General features: G+C 41.6%; 1 protein-coding gene across 6 annotated transcripts in view; it reads right to left on the bottom strand.

Moving 5' to 3' along the window:
- LOC119652430 overlaps positions 1-27012 on the bottom strand; it is a 425085-nt gene that overhangs the window by 201205 nt on the left and 196868 nt on the right. For 4 of the 6 annotated variants that reach the window (XM_038056556.1, XM_038056555.1, XM_038056560.1 and 1 more), the window contains exon 2: positions 18368-18849. The exons of the other annotated variants lie outside the window; for them this stretch is intronic. In XM_038056556.1, the coding sequence (XP_037912484.1) occupies positions 18368-18587 (220 nt within the window). In that variant the 5' untranslated portion in view covers positions 18588-18849. The remainder of the gene's footprint in view (positions 1-18367; positions 18850-27012) is intronic. 6 annotated transcript variants of the gene reach the window in all.

Genomic DNA, 27012 nt, shown 5'->3' on the forward strand with positions numbered 1-27012 from the left:
AGTGAATAACAACCGAGTTGCCTTACCAACTAGGCAACAAATCTTCCAAGAGGTTTCACTTGAGCTCGGGCTGGAGTCATCAAATTACCGGACTAGTCAAAGGAGTAACCCAAGTACTCCACCTGTAAGGCACTCCATGAATCCAGTAGTCAGGAGAAGCTTAGTAACTGGGAATCTCGACCCAATTTATAATGAGGTTTTGACCGCATTCCAGGTCGCATTCACAGAATATACTGAGATTCTCCCAGACGCTCGGCCAAAGATCCCAAAACTGAAGTTTACTTCGGCAACTACTAACATCATTGCTGCTGTTGACAGAATTTTGGCTGATCGTTTGGCTAGCAAGATTACTGCTACAGAGGTTCACAGCCTGATCTACGTTGCGGCTGCCACGGTTATTCGTCTCCATAATCAACATCTTACAGCGAATAACAGAGGTATGCGCAGAAGGACTTTACCGTTCTGGGTGTTTCGACTCAACAAAAGAGTCGAAAAATTGAGAAAGGAGATTGGTCGTGTGACGCAAGCACTCCTTGGAAATCCATCACCAAGATTGCACAGATGCGTTGCGAACATCATTGGTAACTACCATCTGTCCAATGATATGCCAATCGAAGAAATCCTCGAGGTGCTGAAGCAGAAACTTGCGGTATGCTCCAATCGCATCCGTAGGTATCAAAAAAGCTTTCAGCGAAGGACAGACAACACCTTGTTCTTCCAGAACCAACGGGGATTCTACAAAAATCTCACCAACTCAAGTCGGGAAAGCAACCTCGATCTGGATCAGACAGAAGACTTCTGGAGAAGTGTTTGGAGCGAATCCAGCCGTTGCAATTTAGAAGCAGCGTGGCTCCCACACCTTATGCGTTCATGCGAGGCCCTCCCCGAAATGAGCATGCCTGACGTAACTGAAGTCGACGTTGAAGCAACCCTTGACAAGGCAGGTAACTGGAAGGCGCCAGGAGTTCACAAGATTCACATCTTCTGACTGAAGCGGTTCAAGAGCACTCACAGGATATTGGTAAATCAATTTAATCAGATGATTGCCGATCCTGATTTAGTTCCACCATTTTTCACCAAGGGGATAACTTTCCTCATCCCCAAGGAACAGGGTGTCTCTTGCCCGTCAAAATGTCGACCAATTACTTGTCTTCCTACCATCTACAAGGTCTTCACTTCAGTTCTGTGCGCGAACATCTCAAAACATCTTGATGTTCATAAATTGATAGCTGAGGAGCAAAAAGGATGCGCAAAAGGCTCCCGAGGCTGCAAAGAACAGCTTATAATCGATACGGTAGCTGTAAAGCAGGCTGTCCATCAGAAACGAAATATCTCGACGGCCTACATCGATTATAAATCAGCCTTTGACTCCATATCACATTCGTGGTTACTACAAGTGTTACGCTTGTATAAAATCAACCCGAATGTCGTTCTTCTACTGAGAACAGTAATGAAGAATTGGAGCACGAAGCTATCGGTATCTTCGCAAACATTAGGAGAGATACCAATCAGGCGTAGCATTTTCCAAGGCGACTCTCTAAGCCCACTGTGGTTTTGTTTGGCTTTGAATCCGCTATCCCATCTTTTGCATGAAAGCAAATACGGGTTCCCTTGCTGGACATCACCATCCAGTTCAGCAGGCATATCGGCATGCAGTTGGGTTTGGAGAAATGTCGCATAAAAACAATTGTTCGGGGAAAACACACCGATAACGAAGGAAACAGCCATAATAACATCCGAATTGAGGGCATGGATTCGGACGACGTCTACAAATACCTCGGCATATTGCAAGCAACAACACCTGCTGTGGCAATAATTAAATCTAAGTTGCTGGGGGAATTTGAACGGCGTCTGGATCTTGTCCTTAAAACTGAGATGTACGGGAAAAATAAGATCATGGCAATCAATACCTTCGCCATTCCCGTCCTTCTATACACTTTCGGTGTGATACAGTGGAGTAATACTGATTTAGAATCTGTCAATAGACGGGTAAGGGTAGTTCTTGCAAACAACAACATGCACAATAGAGCTGCCGAAAAATTGAGGATCACTATTCCACGTCATCAGGGAGAAAGGGGGGTACTTGATTTAAAAACGTTGCACTACAATCAAGTGCATTCTCTTCGTGAGTTTTTCTATGAGAAACAATCCTCTAGCCAAATACATCAGGCTACCGTCATGGCAGATAATAAATTATCTCCTTTGAACTTGAGAAGCAGAGAATGGGATCCCATGTCGAATGTTACTTCAGTCCAACAGAAGATCGACATGTGGAAAGAGAAACCCATTCACGGAGGTCATATAAAAAATTTGTTGTTGTCAGGCATTGACATCAAAGCCTCCAACAAATGGTTGACTAATGGTGTACTGTTCTATGAGATCGAAGCATTCTAACTTCAATTCAGGATGCTTCGCTCCCAACAAAAAATTATAAACGGTACATTCTTCACAACTCCTCAATCACCAACTCCAGTTGTAGGTTATGCAACTGTGAAGAGGAGACCATCCAGCACATAACATCTGCGTGCAGGATGTTGAACGGTACCGAGTATACCATCGTCATAACTCCGTCTGCAAGATTCTCCATCAAAAACTTTCGTTGTAGTATAACTTGGTGGTAACCTACCATCCTTACTATAAGTATACTTCGCAGAGAATCTTGGAAAATGATCGGGTCAAACAGACCCGATTTAGTTCTGCTTCTGAAGGAAGAACGAGCCTGCTTTATAATCGATGTAGCTGTACCGTTGGACCGGAACACTGTTGAAACACAGCACGAAAAATCCGGAACTACGGCCGCTTGGCAGACGATATGAAGCAGACTTGGAGACTACAAAAAACCGAAGTAGTCCCAGTAGTAATTTCAGCAACGGGATTAGTCCCGCAGAACTTACATAAAGCGCTGAAAACGCTCGATTTTAGGGCTGGACTATACATGGAGATGCAAAAAGCGGTTATCCTTGCAACCTGTGCTATAGTCCGAAGAGTCCTGTCCGGTAACAATCTGACCTAATGGGTTTCAGTCTTGATCCGCAGTGTCTTCAATGTAAGATCCATGTCTCTGTAGTGTAGAACCTCCGCGTCATTGGCTGAAGTGTTTGCGACAATCGGGATGGAGTAATACATTTTCGCATGGTCGCACACCCTTTGCGTTAAAACGCATCATCGCTGTGATGCGGGCCTTTGGATGTTGCCTTCAGTCCATCCTTAGGTTGGTCGCCCCTCGGTCCGGTTGGGCGGGAAGAGGGTCCGTGGGCTTTTTGAACTATATAGCCTCAATTGCCAGGCTGGGAAGGAGCAGAAGTTGCCATATCAACTATAGATTTGGTTACATGCACAGGTGCATAGGGAAAAGTCGAGCAAAGAGACATCGAAGAGCAAAGAAGCTGAAAGGACTAAATGAAGCAGAAAAATAGACCCACAGCCCATTGAAGACGAGATGCTGGATAACATAGACCTCGATCTTCTAGGGCTTATGATGGACAGCGACATGCTGGAAAGCGCCATGTCGAGTATTATCTGACAGTGGAGAACAGCTGCAAGCAATAAGGGAGTCAATGGCCAGTACTAAGGTAACCCAGGTAGACATCCACCATACAAAAGCTGCAGCTGCAGTAATTGCAAGGGCAAATTCCAATGAAACAATTGGAATAGGGCTGACTCAGGAGTTCTGGGTATATCGGGGGCAGATTCGCGGTCTGGAAGGGCAAAGCATCCAAGTTATTTGCGACTGTTCTGCGAAAAATCAAGAGATTGCATCATTCTTAAACGTAGTTTCAAATATATATGCCTATCAGAGTTCCTGACCAGAGACCTGGCAGCTATTCAAGTCTAACTGGAAGTTGAGAAGGAAGTCGAGGCAGCCGTGACAGCGGGCTACCTCCCTGGAGATGAAATCCAGATTTCACCGGAGCTAGTTATTTAACTGGTGAAGTACTAAAAATAGTTATCGTTCCGATGCTTGTGTGCGTTCTTCGGTAGCGATGCACGTCATCGAGGAGGGTCATTCCCGAAAATAAAAACTTGACGTAATGTCAGCGATCTGGGACACAAACTATATTCGTGATTCTACTGGCAGCGGACAAATTATTAGCGTTAGGTAGAGTCAAAATAGATTGAATTATATATCGACTGGGCATTTATACTAGTACTGAAGCGACGATAAAGATAGCGACTACATGCAGAAATACAGTCGATAGGTACAAACTAAACAAAAAACGTTTCAGCAAATATTATCAAACTGACCTACTTTCTACTATCCAGAAGAAGGCGGGTTCCTTTGGAACCTATATACGAGTACAACAGAACAGTACTGCAATATATAGAATCGTTCAAATTATATGATAAATCATGAAAGCGTGCAATGCCACCATATGCAAAAGACAACTTCCCAGTAGGCATCACAACTACTGACGATATGGGGAAGTTTCTGTACTTCACGTCATATGCTTTCGCACAGAGCAGGTTTCTCAACGATTCACGGGCAAATCCATTAATGTCGAATGAAAGGGAGCGCCCGCAAGGAAACCACAGAAAAATGGCTTCTTTCAGGAGTAGTTTTCTCTCTTGTAAGGAAGCATCCATAAGCTCTAGGAGTGTGGCTTATAGGGTATTAATGCGGATACAAAGATCATTGGTGTTATCCTATCCATACCTACCTAAAAATAACTGCCATGTTTCCCTTATCATTAAAATTGCGAAAAACAAACGCCGGAAAAACTTTGAAGTTAATTTTGAATGCTAGCTCCGACCTTATAGCGGCTACCTTCAAAGCGCCCCTAAAAGAAGACATATTTCTTGCTGAGTGGAAACAAAAGACATTGATATTATTACCCAAACCAAATGATCTTCAAAAAACCCAATTATATAGGGCCTACAAATAAGTTCTGTCGGTTTTTTCTTTAAATTTGAAGCTTTATTGTGAAAAATTGGTTATACATTCATTGTTCAAAGTATTGCCCATCGCTAGCCACAACTTTCTTCCATCTTTCAGACAATTCATAGATACCATCGCGCCAAAAATTGGCCTGCTTGGGCGCTATCCACTCATCGAGCCATTTTTTGAGTTCGTCGTAATTGGAGAAGTGCTGGTCAGCCAAGCCATGCTGCATCGACCGAAACAAATGGTAATCAGAAGGAGCAATGTCTGGAGAGTACAGCAGGTGGGGTAGGACTTCCCATTTCAACGTTTCTAGATATGTTTTAACGGGCTGTGCAACATGTGGACGAGCATTGTCATGTTGCAAAATAACTTTATCATGCCTTTGCTGGTATTGCGGCCGTTTTTTCTTGAGTTCGCGGCTCAAACGCATCATTTGACGTCGGTAGAGTTTGCTCGTGACCGTTTCGTTCGGTTTTAGCAGCTCATAGTATACCACACCCAGCTGGTCCCACCATATACACGGCATGATCTTCTCACTATGAATATTCGCTTTGGCCGTCGATGATGAGGCATGGCCGGGGTATCCCCACGTTGCCCGACGCTTGGGATTATCGTAATGGATCGACTTTTCATCGCCAGTAACTATTCGATGCAGAAAACCCTTCCTTTCTTGTCGCTGGAGCAAATGTTCGCACGTGAAAAAACGGCGTTCGACGTCTCTTGGCTTCAGTTCATACGGAACCCAATTTCCGACCTTTCGGATCATTCCAGTTGCTTTTAAACGGTTGGAAATGGCTTGCTGAGTGACTCCAAGTGTTTTTCCAAGTTCTTCTTCCGTTTGCGATGGATCTTGGTCGAGCAATGCCTCTAATTCTTCATCTTCAAAAATTGTTGGCGCCCGGCGCGCTCTTCGTCTTCCAAGTCAAAATTGCCACTTTTAAACCGTCCAAACCACCTCTGACACGTTCGTTCAGATAGAGCATGGTCACCATAAACTTCCACCAAAATGCGATGACTTCCGGTTGCTTTTTTCTTTATATTGAAATAATGAAGTAGAACTCCCCGCAAAAACACATTATTTGGTACAAAATTGTCCATTTTCGTTGATGAAAAAAGTATTGTTGTTTACACTTCAATTAAATAATTTATACTGACGTTTGTGTCTATTGACAGTAGCTTTCCGATGAATGTTTAGAAATGTGGATCAATGGAATAAAAAACAAGCTACGCCATCTATTGTGAAAACCGACAGAACTTATTTGTAGGCCTAATATGTATATAGCCCCAAACTGCCTAACAGACAAAAATCTGGTTATCATAAAACTTGATACTTGAATATCTACTGTCGAATATGATGTACAAAGCATGCAAGTATATAGTATTCTGTCCACGGGGAAGTTCAGTTTACAACATTTACAATTGTGCCAAGAGAACCACACTATTGAAACATGATCACTACTATTAAGGAGGAAGAAATAATAAAGAATGGCAGAGGAATGAATACCAATGAATTGATCAGAAGAACTGAGGACGTGCACATAAGGAACATTAAATAGGAGTTTGCTTTCAAAAGCGACACGGAGGTACTCGTAAGGCAACTACTCCACAATTTTGATCCTCGAAATGATAAACAGGTCTCGAGGAAGGAGTTTTATATGAATAATATAACTTATAGAGGTATCACGTTGTTGAGTACCATCTATAAGATATTCTCCGCTACCTTGCTAGACCGGATAGCCCCCTATGCTCAGAACATCATTGGCCCATACCAAAGAGGCTTGACTCAAGGCTAGTCAGCAACGGATCAGATTTTCTCTCTGCCGCAAGCGATGGAAAAAGCCGCCTATGATAACATAACCATGGTAAAACTGTACACTGCTATGAGAGAATTCGGTATCCCGACGAAATTGATAAGACTGACTAGGCTGACCCTGACCAATGTGCGAGCCCAGATAAAAGCAGCAGGATCACTTTCAAGACCATTCGACATCAACAATGGGCTACGACAAAAGGATGCCCTATCATGTGTCCTCTGTAACCTGGCCCTGGAGAAAGTGATCCGTGATGCTGAGGTAAATGTGAAGGGTACGATCCTGTTTAAGTACACCCAATTACTGGCCTATGTTACCGATATCGACATCATGGGAAGAACGGCCCGAGATGTACAAACTGCCTTCATCCAGATCGAGCAGTCGGTAATTGGCACAAGATCTTGGACTCCACATCAATGAAGGCAAGACAAAATGTATGGTGGTAACGTCAGCACCGAAAACCAAACCATCAACAACATGAAACCACACTGGTCAAACGGGAAGAATAAAGATAGGAGACTACAACAGCCAACATAGCCTATTTCAGCTTACAAAAACTGTTCCGCTCGAAACGTCTCACCATGGGGTTAAAGCTCTTATTGAACAAGACAATGATTTTGCCAGTCCTCATGTATTCCTCGGAAACTTGGGTTCTTAGCAAGAAGAATTGCGAACTCTTGGCCGCGTTCGAGAGAAGAATCCTCTGAAGAATTTTTCGCCCCCTACATCAGGATAGACGATTCCGTAGCCTACATAACGACGAAATCTATGAGCAATACCATGTCCGTCAGGTCGTGGATAAAAGCCGGCTCAATAGGTTACGGTCGGTGGGTCACTTAATCCGTATGGATGAGGATGATCCAGGTGTGAAAGTCTATAAGGGCAATATCTATGGTAGAAAAAGAAGACGAGGCAGCCTATGCCTGAGATGGAACGATGGCTTAGGTCAAGACGCCAGACAGCTGTCAGGGATATCGAATTGGTGGACCTCAACGCAAAACCAAGATGTCTTGAGTTCCTTATTAAAGCAGGCCTAGACCGGATACCGGTTCTTACGCCGTTGTTGATATGAAAATCCATACGATCTGAGTTTGGTGAGAAGCAGGAAGTGGTTAATAGGATCAAGAGCTTTAGAAAAGTCAGTATAGATTGTGTCGACATATTTTGTATTTGTATTTAGAGACGTTGTGATCGGATTTGGGGAATTGTAACAACTTGTCAAGTGTTAGCGTTGAAACCAATTCTGCTCTTTCATTAATGAGGTGTTGGAAATAGGATGGAAAGCAATCTCTTGAACATTTTGAAGAAGGAAGATGGGAGGAACACTATTTCATTTCAAACTTCCATGGACGTGCTTTTTTCTTACGTATAAATTAAAGACGCGACACGCGAGATTTTAGTAGATGGTGTGAAAAGAGCTGAAGAATTCAAACTGACGAGAGTGGGTCGAAAGGAAGGGTCGAGTTCGATGAGAAAAGGGATGATAAGGGGGCAGCATAATTCCCCCCCCCCCGTACAACTTCTACTTCAAGCCCTGTTATTCCACATACTTTCATGCCATGCAATTAATTCTTGAAGTTGAGGTAAGGTGAAGCCAATAGAACTGATCATAACAGGTAGCCTGAATACGGAAGTAAATGAAAAAGAGTCTAAAGATCGACCGAAACGAGGATTGTGTACCACATTAGACAATTCTTGGTTGACATATTGATGGGTACAACCCACAGGAATCTAAGAAGGGCTACTGAAAATTTATGGTATGATATGCCGAACCGAAACTTTGGGTTCGGGAGACAGCCTTTATAAGGTCTTCCAGCTCGTGATAAAGACTAGTCTGGGTACATTTGCTAAATTGCCTGAAGCATGCATTGCAAAGAATATGTTGCCTGCATTATAGCAGTTGCAGTAACTTCTTTTAGACTCGAACATCGTAAACTTCCAGGCGATCAATGTCTTTTAAAGGCAGTCCTCGATTGTTGAGGGCTTGGAAAATTTTTGACATTAACAATTTGGTTTCCATCAATCGATCTCACTTGTGAAATCATCAAATTGGCTACCGGCTTGGTTGAAACTGTGTGGACTTGAGGAGTGCTTCAAATTCGTGCAGTTAGAATCAAATTGTTTGTTTCCTAACGATGAATGATATTCTCGTCTGTCAATAGTTTTCTCGACAGCCACCCAGAGGAAACATGGGTTTGGTATGTCTCCTCAGGTAGCACACTACTATGGAACGTCATATACAATGATGTATAATACTTAACGTTCAACAAGTGAATATCGGCAAAGCTAGTATTGGTTCTGATGACATCTTTGGGCTGTTGAGTAGTTCTGAAGTGAAGATAGATATTTGCAGGGCGCAGGATACGAAGCGTAAACAATACATATCATCGCAAAATTCCTTGAGAGAACTTAGACTTTCGTTAGCATTGAGAATCACATCATTACTTTTAAGCCAACCTGTCTGCGGGGGTTAACCAGCTTAGAAACATCCAACGGCAGTAAGGCCGAGGCAAGGATAATACCGAACGGAGGTGATATGTAGTACACTTGCAAGTGGATTTTCCAGGCCTGACGAAAGGGGGAGAAAGAAGGTGAATACCCTCAGACCCAGAATAGGAATATATAACGAAATAACTAATGTTAAACGGATAATAGAAGGGGCGGCATAATTTACACCTTTCGTGATTTTCTTTCCACGGCCGTGGGAGTATTTAACACCCATCAGAAGTTCCTTTTAGATATAAAATGATATAGTCGTTGCGATAATTAATCTGATATCAGACTAAGTGAACAAAACGCTGTAGTGCATCCTACCTAGAAATAGGAAGCATAAATTCTGAAATGACGTTTTGCATTTGTTGCCTGATTTCTATAATAGTTCCTAGTTCTACCGAAGTGAAAGTCATCCTAGATTCACGTTCGAAAATGTTTCAAGGGTGCTGAGGATGATGACAAAAGGATTGGAACCATATCAACTGGGATCAAGGTATTAGAATACTAGGTGATTTGTGCTTCCCTAACCTTATTCTGCTTCAAAAATGCCTTCCTCTAGCATTGATGGAAAGGTGCATTCAACTTTGATGCCCTGACAAAGAGGAAGAAACCTCTGATACATGGCTGGCGACGCTTGATCTAATCTACATATGGTCATGGGCTCATCCGACCTGATGATCCAGATAACTACTAATTACAATTCGTATCTCATAATAAGTCAAAGAAGTAATCAAATTACATGCTACCAAAATGTTTTATCTGATGCGATTCTCGGTTTTGCTTTCTATAAAAGAGCAACCCGATTTGTCGGGATAACAAATAAATACGGCGGGTAAACCCGTGACGTTCTTCTGGAAATGCATTTCCCTCCTTTTAGTACATTACATATTTAGATAGAGGCAGCATCAAATATAAGCTTTTCGATTTCGATATTGCACAGAAAAAGCCATAACGAACTCACAGGTAAAAGTGCTCTACAGCCAGGATGTGCTCGGATGTGGGACGTCGGTTGTTGGTTCTCTGCATGCTTCGGTACGGACTCTTGCCCTCGCTCTGTGTTGATAGCATTTCCGATTAAGGCCCTCATGGCGAAATACCACAATATGGAGTGTGGGCGGCCCCGAAGAAAAATTATCTGTCGATCAATATGCCGTCCTACTGCATTATATCATTCTCTGCTCCACAATGCATAGCAACACATGTAGCAGCCATCTAGCCTAGATTGAGGCATGTACTCGTATGCGCTTTACCTACATAGCTTAGGAGCATGGCAGCGAGTAGTATTAGTTTTACACGGCTTTAGTCCTGGCTTCGTCCTTGCCCCTCGATCCGCCCAGCACCCCAGTCCGACCGCTACCCCCCGGCACCGGCACCAGTTCGGCCCTGGTCGACGTGGCTCCGAGCACATGAATGGAGATGTCCTGGAGCTATGTATAGTGTGCGCCATGATTAGAGTGATTTCCTCGTTCGGTAAATTGAACTAATCGATGAGCAAATTAAAATTGTATCGAGGACTTACCATTGTTGGAAGGTACTTACTGTGATTTCATTTCCAGTTTTAACATGCTAATACGGAATGTGCTTGAATCTTTCAATAGGACTCCACATCGGAGGTAGAATTTATTATTGGTGTAGAATTCGAATATGTTTTGTGTATCGAACGCGAGGAGGTCCTTCACTTGGATTTTGTTTATTTTTTTCTAAATTTAATTACAGTCATGGCTCAATCAAAGCAGCGGTGCCAGTGGTATGAATGCAGGAATGGGAACAGGAGCCATTCACCATTGCCTGGTCGAGAGTCGTGCCACTTGAACGAGCCCTCACGAAATTATATATTGGATAACAAAAAGCAGAGGCAGCGGCATTTGAATAATATATGTATTGTGGATCGTTATTTGTGCTTTCTTATAGAGGCTTTCAGGTGTCATTTACATATTTTACCTGCACATATGAGAGGAAGTAGCAGGTATTTCACTTTTCGGCATTACCTTGCCTTCTTCAAAGACCTGTTTGAAGATATTGTGGCCGTACCCCCGCTTTCCGTGTTGAACGTTTTTATTTGCATTTCAACTGAATGAAATATTTATTTGGGAATTCCAACATGTTCAAAATGCTAAACATAAAAATTGGCTTATCTATTTGGATGATCCCCGTGAAGTGCTTGCTAATAATTGAAAAATTGGCGAGAATTCCATAGTAGCCTAGAAAGGTATTTTTATGGATTTACTCACGAAATTTGGTATAAAAATTTCAACTGTTTTTAAAACCTTGGATACTAGATTATATAACGTTTAGAGAACAAAGGGGTCACAGATCCTTCTTCGTTATGTAAATAAAATGTGTGAGTTGGTTTTGATTGATTCACGTGTAAAACTATTTAAGAAGCTCTACTACCACCAATGTCCCAATGCCCCATTTCCTGTTTCTTCAATTCTATTCCGATTCCACATTAATAATATCCATTTATAATAATCTTTGTAACCTCAATTCAAAACCTATCAAATTTAAAATCTTTCCCAACCTTTAATCCTATTTAGTATAATTTGAAAACTAAAATTACCATTGCAATTAGTTTTTTATGCTATGTATTTGCCCATGATAGCGAGCAATTGTGTGGCTAAGAATGAAGTTTGCCTGCTAGCCATGTTTTATAAGTAAGCGAAACTTGCGGCAGGTAAATTGTGGAAACGGCAAGGAGACTGTCCTCCCTATACTGTAAAGGCTACTAATAAAACTTAAACCAAACCAAATCTCTGCCATTCGTAGCGGTCCCAAGTCTCTAGTATGCAGGCTTTAAATACCTTCCATTCCAATTAAGGCCCTTACCCTGTGCTCGAGCTAGTCAGGGTAGATTTATTTTCCCAAAACACTCATATGCGAAACTCTATAAAATAGACGATGGAATATGAAGTGTTGCTGTGAACCAGCGCTCAGGATACAGTGGTCGCTAAAAACAGTACACCGTGCATTAAAGCCAATAACAGGGCCTTTGGAAGCGAAGAATCATCATCGTCGAGCTACATAGAGTGGGTACTATCCGTAGTACAGCAGAAAAGAATGTCAGCTACAATAAGCCAGTATCAAAGAGCCATTCATATTTTAATGAATATTGCGAAGAATAATGAGATCGGTACTGTCCGCGTTCAAGACGAAGAGGATCTCATTAAATACCAGACGATTATTAAAAACATAATAATAAAAGTTTCGAAAAACTAGCAGATGAAACCTACCTCTAAAAACAACCAATTTCATGATCTGAGGTGTCACTTATGGACCACCGTTGAAGTCGGTTGTTGGAGTTTGTCATCGAACATCTTCTGGACGGCGGCGGGGACAAGGGAGATGAATCCATTGCTTTAATTCCTCACATGTGAGCTATGGGTATCATATAATAGCACGCAAGGATCAGTTCTCCGGGGACTTTCTCGATTTATACGCCGCTGATATAAGCAACGCTTGAAAAGGTATGAAACCCAAGATTATACCACTATACTGCCGAAGATCCGCATGAATAAGAAAAGTCGGACAACAGCAGGCAGTTGGAGTGTATGAAGATTGATGGCCTGACGTCGCTACGCAAGCATACCTCGAAATAAGCCTCGGCTAATCCACTGGTCTCTCTCCGGGTGAAGATCATCAACATCGCAATAATTCAGGAGCCTTGGAGTGGAGGAAGTCGGATCATCAAAACGATATAAAACAAAAATTACAATTTATTCAATAGCACATGAGAAAGTGATAAAAACAAGGTCTAGAACATGTATCCTCGTCAGGAAGAGGAGGAGCCAACATATTTTCCAGCCTCAAACCTGAGTTTAATTACCTTACTGTGGTGAAAGTGAAACAGATGGGCGCGGAAAACATGTATACATCGTCGGCTTACTGGCTCATAACTGATCAGTACCACTGGAAGAACTACAATATCTGATGTTTACCATCTCGAAAGAAAAACTTTTGATAGACCTCGATTCTAATACGAGGCGTATACTTTGGAACAGTTCAGAAACCAAAGAAAAAGCTGAATCTCTCATCGACCTTATTACTATCACAAACCTATTGTTGTGTAACAGGAATTTTGACAGAAGGGGAATTCCTTGATATCGCCCTACTAAATAACAACAGGACTTTAGGGGTGGACAAGTGGAGAAATCAGAAATCCTCCTTGGGTCACAGCTGGATACTTTTCAATAAATTTCACCGTGGACATTTTCTACCATTTCGAAGGCTCCAGGAGTACCAACTGAAGGAAGTTTATTCAGGTTGCCAAAATTAAACTTACCAATGGTCCCAATGGTAGTTCCGTAAACAGACGATCTAGATGACCAAAGTTTGGGACTCTGGGGAAGTCATTCAAATTTGCCTTGAAATTCTCGTGCTCAGTAAACTACGGTTACAATCGTAGTATGAAAACCCAATCTCACAAAGCTGAGCAAGAAGGTCTACAACATCTGCTACAAGCATAAATACTGACAGCCAAACAAGAACTTTCTAAAAAAAAGTGGCAATAAGGAATGTTAAGTTGCAATCTTACTTGCAGTATTTTCAGAATATCGAAAGTATCAGCGATTCTGTGAGTTTTAACAAAATTTTGGCCAAAGAGCGTTGGAGTTTATTCTTCTTCCATCCTTTCTTAAAAGAGGGCTCCTGGACGTAATCTTCTGATAATACCTTGGAGCTGCCATTCCAGACACACTTCTCCGCCATCGAGAAGAACAGTGTGTTAGAACGCCTCTTGCATGTTATGCACCGAGAGTCAAATCAGCAGCTGCTCCGCATGTAGATATTCATCTTCAGATGGCAATGCAGTCCAAAACCAGGAACGAAAGACGGCATCGCTTCTAGAGATTTGTTGAATATGTTAGGCGCTCGGAGTGTCCATACCGAAAGTATACAGGCGTGGCTCTGAGACCACGGTGGGCATTCGCCAATCAGCCCCACCCTTCCCGTATAGAAGGCTCTAGAGGGCAGCCTGGTTATTATGTAGGAGGATCATATGGGAGTCGTCTTTCTCCAAATCTCAGCACGGCTACCTCAAAACAAATCCAAAGAAATCTCAGCTGCCCTCTAGATATAGAAGAAATATTCAAGAACTTGGGTGCCATAGTGTGAAGATACTGGAGCAGAATGAGGACGGTAGCGTATACCATTGAATTTGAGATACTTTTGTCAGAGATCTTTCCCTCCGTTAATAACGAAATAATGGAGAACGCGCTTAAAAAGAAAGAAAATTCTATTTACCACCAAGGCAAAGGTCCGCGAAAAGCACTTTCTGCCGCTAAGACATAAGTTGCCGCTTTTCTCCAATAAAGTACCTGGATGTGATTATGAAACTCAAGTTACCTATATGACCTTTTACGCTTGCGAGTCCCATTTTAACGTGCGGTTTTTTTGTATGTTGGCCAGTGCTAAGGAAGAAATGCAATAAAATTAAATTCTGCAATCTTGTAGTCATACCCGACAGTTTCCCTTAATATACCCCTACCCCTCCTCGCCCTGGATAACCCTGGTCCTTTCCTATGGATTATAATAATAATGATAATCGTTGGCACAACAATCCATATTGGATCAGAGCCTTGAAGTGTGTTAGAGCACTTCATTCAAGATCGTAACGGTACACTACCGTACACTGTAGGAGGCAATGTGGTCGTTCGACATTATTACCCTGATTTGACTCAGGCACTCATTCACAGCTGAGTTGACTGGTATCCGACGTCAAATGACGTACAAATCGCTCTGGGCTTTCCAAACAAGGCACAATGAAAGACCGGCTATTGGTTGCGGAGATACAATGCGGTATTCTTTACTGGCGGAGAGTAGATAGATAGATAGTCTGTGGAATGTAGCCAGGATACGTCAGAATATTTCAAATGAAAGGATTAGTGATATCGAACGCCTGCTGATGGCTAGGGTAAGATCCACTAAACATAACATAGCAATTCTGATCGGCAGCTAAGTGCTATTAAGACATTGTCCTCAAAGACGACATCAATCAAGCTGATGAACAGTCAGAGCGACACAACGAAAGCTACCTTTTCATGGATTCCCAATCATAAAAACGAACTACGAACTAACCAGGCGGTGCTCTGATACGTGGAATTTACTGGCAATACTTGAAAGTCGCTGACAGGAAATGGAGTATTCTTACCCCCTGAACTAAGTCAAAGAAGATGTGGTTCTTCTACAACAAAGCCTGATCATGAGAACATTAGGGACTAATGGAGTTAGACGTGTTCATGATTACAGTTTGATCGAGGCACTGACTTATAGGAGGCCATGCTGGAAAATCAACGTAGGCTACTTATTACTTATTGTGTCGCGGAGAAGAGTGAACGATTATCAGGAATCACCTTTATGACTGCCAAGCTCTAGTTAGGACTAAGCTGCTGATAAATGGTAAACAATTCTCTGGGGACTGCAAAGTGATATCTGGGATGGTGAGCTGCTATCTTTTGCGAATGCTCACGGGGCTATATCTAAAGATCTGAACCAGCTAGATTCTACTTCCCTCGCCTTCCTCACAGCGGTTGCAGTCCTAAAAGTTTGCAGGATCAAAACGGCGTACAGCAACATATACTAAGGTGCTTGGAGGGCTAATTATCCCTAACTAACCTAACGGTATTTGATTGGACACCAGCTAACAAGCCAGCTGGTGGAGGTTTAGGAGACTTTGACTGTAGATTTGATTATTGAGGTTGTTTGCCAGACCCGACGATTTATTTTGAAAGAGAGTGTGGTATTATAAAAATATCTAGTGTCGTAGTGGCATTGATGAATTGCAGGTCCATATCAGAAAAAAATGGAGATGCATCCCGAAACTGTGGAACTGGGTATACAATGCAATTATAAGGTCCACGATTGCCTATGAGGCCGTAATCTGGGCAGACAGAATTGAACTCAGCACAATAGCCAACTTCTCACTTGTATGTTAGTGAAGGATGAGGACGTGCTTAACGGCAGGAGGAGGAGGAGGTCTTTGTAGGATTGAGTCTTCTCTATCTATACATACTCTACGTAGGGGAGGAAGGCGCTCTTCAAAATTTCCAGAAATACCAGTGAAATGGAGAGCCGCCTAAATAAAAGGAAAATTGATATCTTTTCTAGGTTGCAGTTCGATAAGAAATTTGAATCACCTTGGATCAACAGGGCAAACTCGGAGAGCGTGGCATTGACCTGCAGGTTGAACCAGTAACTGATTACTTGATACACTGAGGATTGCCTTATACAAGAAGGAGCATTCGCCGGGGCTATCGGTCCAAGGAAAACGTACTTTGGACGAATGGATAAGCGTACTGGTATATTCTAGTGGGAAATATACGGAATAGAAAGATGTTCCTCCTCCAACCTCGGAAGAAACTATGAGGTGCAAAAAATTGCTATTCTAACCGACGGCCAAGTGGTTATAAAGGCACCAACCAGGTGAATTCTACACTGGGATGGGAATAACAAACTGAATGCTCGGCTAGTTTAATAAGGTCTGGATAGTCTGGGTTTCAGGCCACATTCGACTAGATGGCAATGATGTAGTGCATGAGCTGGCCAGGAGGAGAGGAGGGACAACGTTACATGGACCAGAGTCCTTCAGTAGAATCCACAATGGGTTCATGACCGCTTGACGTTGAGAAATGAAAAGGAACAGCTGAGTCAGCAAATGGAAGAAAGATTGTTTAAAACCCACCAAGAAGAGCCTGCGGATCACAGTAGAAATACTCACTGTAGGCCAAATTATCACCTGAGGTAGCGAGAGATATTTAAGAACACTGTCTGAAGATTTCGTGGGAAAAATGACAAAACCGCCACGTATATTCTGTGTCCGGTACTTGCAAAGTAGGTTGAGGCACTTAGGAAAATTCTTAACACCAGATGTCAGGTTGAAACACTTGGAAGTAGGAAACATAATAAGTTTCTGTCGGTTGTAGACCTGAATGACATGCTACTGTTGATCGGTATACTATAACAACTTAAGGGGCGTAATAGTTCTCCTAGGACGTTGTGCGTTTTCTTTTAACAAAAATTAGTGCAAGGATCTATAACAGATGCAGGTTTATCATTATCGTTTATCGTGGCAATTTCTTTGATATGGAAGACAGTTCAACCAAACCAGCGTGCTAAAGTCAATCGAAGAAATTCAACAGCGCGTAGTATTGACTGCTTTACAAGTGTGGATTTATTGATGTAAACTGTGATTCGGACCTCCATCTCGCGAGGATTTAATTCTCTTCTATATATTGAACCAGGCTGAATCCATTTCTATTATTAAACGGGCATATGTATATGACGGCCTTTGAAATTGGAATTATCTCATATTTTTAATCAATACGTCGATATGCCAGTCATTGGAGTAATTATTTCCCTACTTCATTATTCACGAGACTACACTTTAGTTTCACTATCATTACAATTGATGACATGCAAGTGAGTAGCCTACAGCAGCGGAGCAAGCCAAAAGTCATGATGGATCCAGTGTGTAAACTCCGACAATCAGATCGAAAAGCTTTTACTCAATATGCTTAGTCGACTCGCCGTCAACAACAGGTATTCAGGAATATTCAGGGAATATGTCATGAATTCGTATCTTTTCTATCCCACTTAATTTATATCCAAAAGGAAGCAAATGTGCCTTTTAAAATTAAATTTAAAAGAAAATAGAGTAGGGAATAAAATACTAAGTATCAATGTTTCAAAGGATGAATAAACTAATATCAAGGATCAATATTTCTTTTTTGTTGCTGCATGAGAGACGCTGGGAAATCTACTAGCTCGAATCTCGAAAGTTCAGGTAGAGTGCAGACTTCTTGGAAGGTTATGGGGAGAGTTGAAGCACATTACCAGACACAATCACCGACGACATGTAAGCGTGCTATGGATTCATGATGACTATATTCCCAAGTGGCATAAAAATTGGAGGACGAGTATAATTTTCTCGGTAAATCACGAATTTGAATATGGACTCATAATCAACTTCGTTCCAAATAGCATTACAATCCACTGTAGTAAAGAAAATCTTATTTTCTAAAATATTATCCCAGATAAATATATGTATATAATATCTTTTATAAGCAATTGTTGTTTAAAACGGCAAAAACTTATTTGCCAACCTACGTAACCAACTTGAACCTCGTCGATTATAATAAAATCTTCTCTGCAACAATCAAATCAAATCAAATACTTTAAGGAAACTTACCTGATCTTCCTGTAGGAATGGCTTGTGAAGAAGACGTTGGTATTGTCTTGACTGTTGGCAGGGCAGGTGGAATTGGAATAGGTCCTACTGTTGTCGTTGTTGTTAAGTCACAACATTCTCTTTCAGGAAATTCACTACATTTTATTATGTGTGTTAAGAGTATTGTTAATATTAGATAACAAACTAGATTTCTCGTAATTTTGATTTTAAACCGCGTCATAATATTTCTATTGCTATAATTTTCTTACTTAATATCTACTTCTTTGATTAAATTGTTTTAATTATTAATGTATGTCTTGAAAGTGTTCCTCACAAGTAAACTAAACCTGGACATTTTTGAAAGTATCCTATTTGGTTGCAGATTGGCAACTATTTCAACTATTTGCACTGATAGTTCTGGGAAATTCTATCTAATGTTTGCGCTTTATGCATTTTTCTTTCAAAAGTATTCATTCTTTCAGTTCAGATAACATAATATAACTCTGAAAATAGGCGCAAAATGTAATTATACGTTTCGGATAGACTGCAAGTGAGGGGAAGTTGAGCCAAGGTACAGGAAATCTATACCATACTAGGTAAAGTTCAGTTTCGCCTGAGGTAAATTCTGATTGCAAAAAACCTGATTGATACGGTAATACGGAGTAGTATGAAGAGGTCAAGTTGAGCGCGGATACTAGGTCGATATAAGAAAGGCTATAAGAAATACTATTTGTATCTAAAACACTACTTATATGACCGAAATTCTAACAAGCTAAGGGGCCAAAAGCTGGATCTCTCCGGGATGAATGGTTTTGTGCATTTCTTATTTGAAGCGCTTTTCTTATGACTGTTATATTCGCACGTAACTGAAAATTCATCTTTGTTAATAAGAGGGCTTACATAAACTTTGTAGTAGTTAGGAATCTACCCATCCAAATACCATGAAAAAAGAAAAAACTTTCATTTGGTCCCCTATCCAAGTATTAACTATTCCCAACATGTCTTAACCTTGGTGACCACTTACCTAATTCGGATCTGGATTACTTCTATTTTTATTTACCTCAAACCAAAGAAGCCATACTCAGTAATTATAATACCTTATTTCATTCTCCGAGTTACGACAATCCCGGCAGATACCGGAATTTACCTAATACTAGTACTAAATGCCAAGCATTCAAGCCCGTATGATCGCACCTACTTAAATTATGAAGGGGCTCTGATGGTGGTAGCAAGTCGTAGACTAATGAAAGGGTCCGTCAAGAACTTCCCGCAACACCAAGCACATATTCAAAAGAGTGTATTTCTATATGATTTGAAACAAACTGTGTGAGGCTCCCACGACATTTAGAGAAGCCGTGAAAGATATGGGTACAATATACGCAACCGAAAATATTCTGAAAACTACAATCACTTTCTGGAAGTGCCATTTTTTTTTGCTTTTTCGAGCCAGTGGAGAAGAAAGTGAACTACGAGCACCTTCTTCTCCACGTATTTTCGTTCAATGTTGCTATTATGGGGATTAGCAACATAAATACGCAGAGTAACCGGTCTTGTCAACTAACTACACGTCAGGCTTGTTGTGTATTATATGGCGATCAGTAAAAACTTACGTCCCAATACATGATGCAAGCAGAACTATCGAGTACTGTCTGCGGCTCATATCGATAAACCGAACATGTTTCCATGATCAGCTCATGCTTGTATATAAGGTTTTGATAGATGTGTGCCAGCATCGTCATGCCTGTTCGTGAATTACACAAACGCCATAACAATACACCCAGAAACGAGATGGTCCAGCGTCTCTAACGAGGAACCACACATTCTACACTGATCGCTCTCAACCCGTTCTTTCATTATGAGTTTCTTATAAGCTCCAGTGGCGACCACGTCATCCTGAATGGCACACATAAATCTCTTCTTCTCAGCAAAGAGCTCCAAAGCACACAACCATCTGTTCGACAGATGCAGATCGACAAATGGCTGTCAGAGACAATTCTGTGTTTACCATGCATTGCCTTCAACTTCTATTCATCGATGCGCTCTTGGTCTAACTTCATCCCACATAGAGGATTGAAAGATCGATCTTCCAAATTAATCACCCCGCAATCTGGCTCACAAACAGCCGCCTGCAAGGGATCCGCCTGGTCTCCGCTACAAAAATAAGCAGCTTGGCGATCATATTGTGCCACCACGTAAACTACGTCCCTGCCTCTGATGCCACAAGCCACATTCATTTGCTCCACGGCAAAAGCCTCGGCATAATCGATATAGCAACTAAAGAGATTTCTTTGGCCTCTTGTTGCTTGTCCCCTAACTACCGAGTCGATAATGAGTCAGACAAGTCAGCCCTTCTGCTCCTCGGACAGAATGTTGTTGATCTCCAGGTGCCCATTGGCCCTTCTACTAATAATTGATATTATGAATTTATTGAGGGTTGGTAAACAAGTATTAGTTCTTGTGTCTGCGGAACTTTGCACCGTGTCCTTCTTGGTAATAAAGCAGAGAGGAAGGTTGGAAATGACCTGGTCTATGCTGTATGCCAACCGACCACAATTCTGCACCCGATCCAGACCAAGATCCCTTGAGTTCTTCAAGCTGTTTATGGCTCGCCGAACTTCGTTTTGGCTGCAGTGCGGCGTGGTGTTGTCGATGCCGCAGTCTCTGCTCCAACGATTCTCGGTCATCAGTTTCCACGACCACCTCAAGTTGAACACACTCCCTGATGATAATCGGGATTGTGTCACGATGAATTATAGCGGTTCTGGTATGCAACTCGCTGCACAGTCATGGGCGCGAATTGCAAGAAACACTTGACAAATCTCTAGAGTAACAAGGAGCGATAAGATATTATACCTTATTTCGTAGCAGGAGCATTTAATGAAGAGGAACATTTCTTCAGTCCAGTTCGTCTGCTCTCCACACGAACCTGCTGAATAGGTCGCCAGAGATTGTGTGGAAACAGCTGTAGTAGGCGAAGCAGTGTTCCTGGTCATCGTTGCGCCTACATGTCGAACCACCCCACGATTAGCGGTTTCGACGCGGTGACACTTGTTTAATCCAAAAACCCATCCGAACCTCACGGCTGAACATGTCTACTATTCGCAACAGACTTCTAAAATGATCAGCAGTACAAGCATACAGCTTTGCGTCATCTAAGTACATGGGGTGTGTCAGCTTAACAGTGGGGAAAGGTAGAAATTTCTCCGGCCGAATAATCACCTAATTTACGCTAAGTGCCAACCGACTATGTATACTGGTAACTTCATGCCAACCGTTGTGGCATGGCAGATGCCTTCGGCGGTGATCCACTCAGCATGCTCAGCTTGCTGGGCGAGTGTGCTAGCCCAATACTCTCTTACTTCCGTCACCAAAAACTGTGCTGCCTGGACGTTCTGTCGAGATTCGTTGAATGCTGGTTCCTCACGAATGTTGCATTCTAAACACGTCTGGAGTGACTTTCTATACATGCTTTTCAGAATTCCCGAACCTTAGCGGAAACTTCAGCCGGACGGTGCAGAAAAGTACTTCGTACTCGACGGCTGGCAACAAGGCATTATCTGTCCCACACATAAAAAAAAGTGATCCGTGTTGCTGAGGAAAATGCGAGAAGCACAGTCCTTTTTAAGTTTACCCAAGTACTGGCGTATGCTGACGACATCGACATCATGGGAAGAACCACCCGCGACATCCAAAATGCTTTCATTCAGATCGAGCAGGCGGCGCGATATCTCGGTCTGCACGCTAATGAAGACAAGACGAAATATATGGTGGCAACGTTAGCATCAAAAACCCACCAACCAACAACATTAAACCACACTGGTCAAACGGGAAGAATAAATCGCAACCGATAACAGCTACGACGATGAAATCCGTGCCTGGTTTTTGGCAGCCAACAGTGTCTATTTCCTGCCCTAGCTTACAAAAATTGTTTCGCTCGAGACGTCTCACCATAGGGTCATAGCTCTTACTGTACGAGACAATGATCTTGCCAGTCCTCATGTATTCCTCGGAAGCTTAAGTTTTTAGCAAGAAAAATTGCGAACTCTTTGCGACGTTCGAGAGAAGAATCCTCAGAAGAATTTTTGGTCCCCTACATGAAGATGTAAGATTTCGAAGTTTACATAACGACGAAATCTATGAGCGATACCATGACCGTCTGTTTGTGGATAGAATCCAGCTCAATAGGTTATGGTGGGCGGGTTGTTAATCCCTGTGGATGAGGATGATCCAGCCCGTAAAGCTTATAAGGGCAATATCTATGGTAGAAAAAGAAGATGAGCAGACCCTGCTGAGATGGAACGATGGCGTAGGCCAGGATGCTAAACAGCTTTTAGGGATATCGAATTGGTGGACCTCAGCGCAAAACCAATGTGTTTTTAGTTCCTAAATAAGGCAGCCCTATACCGGATACCAGTTGTGGCACCGTTGATGAAGATCATTTAGAAGTTGACAATTATGGTAGAGAGAGAATCTAAGAGAGCAGTAAGTTTATCTATTACTTTAACTTGCACACCTTTACTTTGTTCTAGTCGGTGTTAATTAGCTAAAAGAAAGGTAATGAATTTTAAATGGTCCCCCATCCAAGTCCCAACTACTTCCACGGACGCTTAACTTTGGCTTTAGAATTGTTTTCCAGCAGTTTTAATGGAAACAAGAATATTTGGTAGTATATATCTCTTTTGTAAGTCAAACTATTAATTTCAACGTGCTAGTGAATTTTACGATGCCCCAAGGTGTAGTAAATTCAAGCACAATTTTGACCTAATATATTTTTGTTAAGAATAATAGTATTTCTCCCAAACCTTTCATTATCGTTCAGGTTCAACTTAAAGGCTTTTTCAGGTATTAGAAACTTTTTTAGGTATAAAGAAGGAATGTATTTTGAATTTTAGTTTTAAAAGTTGCTGATAATGAGTCAAGCCTCATTATATTGTTTTCAACCTTGTAAAAATTCATGTTATCCAAGCGCAAATCTGAAACGTTAGCCGAAAGGAAGAGCAAGAAAATTCTGAATTTCCAGAATTAATGAAATATTATGTAAGAATGTTTATTGAAATTGTCCACCAATCAACATTCATCATGTTTGATTGTATTGACTATGAAGTGTCCTTTTAGTTAACTAGTGGCTCAATGTTTTCCTTCAACAAATAATCAGCAATATAACAATAAATATTGGCTCAAGTAGATTCGGGAACGCGTTGTTTCATCTTATTGTTGAATAAGTCAAATAAGAGAATGCTTTGTATCTAATTCAATGCTACGGTTTCTAGTGAGATAAACTAACAAACGGACTGTTCTGAGCAAGAGCAAGCATGCAAATCACTTTTCAGCAGGGAGAAATATAAATCTCCTGGTCGTTTACAACCTGCTACTTCCAGAGGAGAATGAAATATTTTTCTCATTTTCACATCGCCAAAGTAAATACCAGGACGAATGACTGAACTACGAAAACCAGCGGTGGTAATCATAGTCACAGTCACAGGACTAAGAATAACGTTGCATTCCGAAATAAGGACCGAGTGGGCACAGAGCTCGTAAACTGTTTCGCAGCCATAGAAGGAGTATTTCTTTTTATCTCTCCTGCACTCGTAATCTCATCATGTCCCATTGGGTTGGTTTGTTTTTGATGTTGGCTTCCTATGGATGTTACGGAATGGATAAACCATTTGACAAACCATCAAAAGTCCAAGAGAACTACTTATGTCCTTTGTATTTATATTTTAGTGATTCACCTGAGCCGTTCATACAGTCACTAATGCAAGTTCAATATTTTCTGATATTTCTAAAAAGGCAAATCAATTCACGAGAGTATCCTGAAAAGAAGATATTTTCCAAAGCGAGCACGGGCTCCATTCCACGTAGGTATAGAATGTGCCACATTCAAATCACCGAAAATCCTCTCCAAGGTACATATAACGTCGTATGTAAATCAAATTGGGAACGGATATCTAGATTGGAATCTAGGCAATGAGCTAACAATGTATTACCATAGGTCTTTGATAGCAACTGAGTTTCGACTGAACGAACAGCAAATAATGATTGAGAACACTTTCAAATGAAATAGTTTGGCACCAGATTTAATCAGGCACCACCACAGGCATCCATCGCTAAATGAAAGTCAGTGGGCCTATGAACATTTAGGGTTGCAAATTCACGCTTTTAGTGATGATAACATATGTAGTTTCGGGAAGAGCGATGTCATCTTCATCAAAGAGACTCTAACCGGACATACCCAGAGAAATTACAAAAAAAAAAAACACCCATCACTGTAAAGTTGAGACAATTTTAGAGGGATGCAACCTCAAATAGGTCGATGCCCTAAATATGCAGAAGTGCAACTGAATCAGGTACAAAACCGATAATTTGCTTCGTTACGTTATCGAAAGTACAGAGATGCAAAGGGATAACTCGAGTCAACGAAGGGGGAAAATTGAGCAAGACTTCAACACTTGGTATCGCATATCTGATGACAGTTTCTACCACGGAAGAATTGGTTTATGTAACGACCTAAAGGTTGTCTTTTCAATGTGATAATGGGGGCAATATACTATAAGGAAAACAGAGAGTACGGTCACTATCAGTACAGTCATCAGTTACCTCTGTGAATGTTTCTATAGGTTCCATTATCTACAACCTGCCCTTATGGTCCCAATTTTGACTTTTCCTGCTTTTACTTCACTATTATTCATTTCTGTTAATTCACCACTTCCTTAATTATTTGCGACAATCACTAGTATAGGATATAAATTTCCACACTGTTAATCCAGCTTGTGAATAAGTGCATCGTCTTCGGGCTACTCGCCGAAGGGTAGCAGGAAAACGGGATGATCGGAATTTTTGCCTCCATAAGCAACGCTGTTGAACTATCGAACGAAAGGATGAGTTGTACACAACATGAAGAACTTAGTTCCGGAGGTGATGAAATTATTCCGGTACAATTATTTCCAATAATTTTCCGAGAATTTCCCAGTAATATACCTGTAGTGGGTAAAGCAACTGGCCATGGAGTACTTTGATGTAAGATTTCATGAATGCTTTTGCAGATAGAACTATGTCGTCTTTCTGTGCATCCAGCACCGCTTCATAAATAATAAAATAATAAACCAGTTGTTTGCCCATACGTTTTCCAATGTGCAGTCACGAAAATTATCTTGTTAGAAGCTTTTATTTGTAAGAAAAACACCCTCAATTGATACAAGCATCGTGTCAATTTCTTAGAACAATTCAGCATTGATTATTCATTTGTTATATATTTCAATGTCAATTCTGGAGAGAATAGAACATTTTCACGTCAAGTACATCCTTACATCCTCGGCAATATTGGGATATTGAATGTAAGCTGCTCTGCCCCCGATCCATGTTATTATTTATGAGAGCTATTCATATCCGGCCACGTACAAACCTTAAATTCGTATAACTTAAAGTAACACACGAAACAGAGAGAATAGCAAAAAAAACGGAAATCGTCTATCACCACTTTTTTTTATGGAGCGTCCATATTACTTTATTCGAGAGACTTCCTTTAAGAAATGTGGTGCAAAATGTGTCAACCACACCTATATACCAGCGCTGTCGATTCCTGGTATTTTCTCCTCCCCTATCCCATCTGACATTCCGAAAAGCTTGCCTCTTCCGCCACTGTTTTGCACCAAGTAGTTCTAGGGTGACATACTCGTCAACCATCCTGGAAAAAAGGATTCTATTGCAGGCATGTAACCTATCTACTGCCACTTTCGTCCTCTGACCAACACGTTCATGGTCCGTAAATAGGCTCAGGCAGGTTATTCAGACAAGAGTATCCCAGTGACGTGAGGAAGCCGCAACTCCAAGCACTCAGGGCTTTGTTAGGTCCATTGCAACATCCCCGGAAATAGCCTATGCAATGGCTTCCCATTTGTGGAGTTCGCAGGCTTTTACAAATTTGAGAACTTTCTCCAGAGGCAGAGAGTACGCAGATTCTTCGCTGAAAAGATATCTTCATTTGAAATTTGAAGAAGCCGGGCAGCTGCATATAAAGGACAGAGCTGCCTTCTCCTTCTTCTAACAAAAGTCACATAAAGCAGAAACCAGCACCCATCCATATTGTACTTTAAGCAGCAGTGCCCCATTAAAAGCCCTACTAGAGTTTTCAAGTCCCACTTCTTAAGGGATAACAAGATGCCTTTCTAGCAGTCCGCTCTAGATTTTCGCCTGTCGGTAAGAGTTCAAATTTCTCCACTCGGCTGTGTGAATCCTTGTAATTTTACCCTTCAGAGTTGACTTTACAGTGGAAAGCCGGATGCCAAAAGCGGGCTCTGACTCCACCATTATGGATCCAAGCCCTTGGAAAGACAACCTATCAGCTTCCTCATTACTCCCGAACTGAGTTCCCTGGCACCCACATCACAAATGTTTGGTTGGTTGGCCAAGTTTCAGTAATAAATGGTGGTAACTGATAATCTTGCCCGACTGGCGGCATAGATTCGAATGATGCGACCTCGCCCCATTTTTGTCGCAAAGATTCTCCTGCTGCTGATGAAATGGCATATATCTCCGCCTGGAATATGGGCGTCATTCTTCCGAGGGGTCAGGATAGTTTCATAAACGGATTTCCCGAGAACACCCCTGCCCCCGATCCGCCCTCCATGACTGAGATCAGTTGCCATTTATCGACCATTCTTCTCTTT

This window comes from Hermetia illucens, chromosome 3 (genome assembly GCF_905115235.1).
Source record: "Hermetia illucens chromosome 3, iHerIll2.2.curated.20191125, whole genome shotgun sequence".
NCBI classification, from domain to species: domain Eukaryota; kingdom Metazoa; phylum Arthropoda; class Insecta; order Diptera; family Stratiomyidae; genus Hermetia; species Hermetia illucens.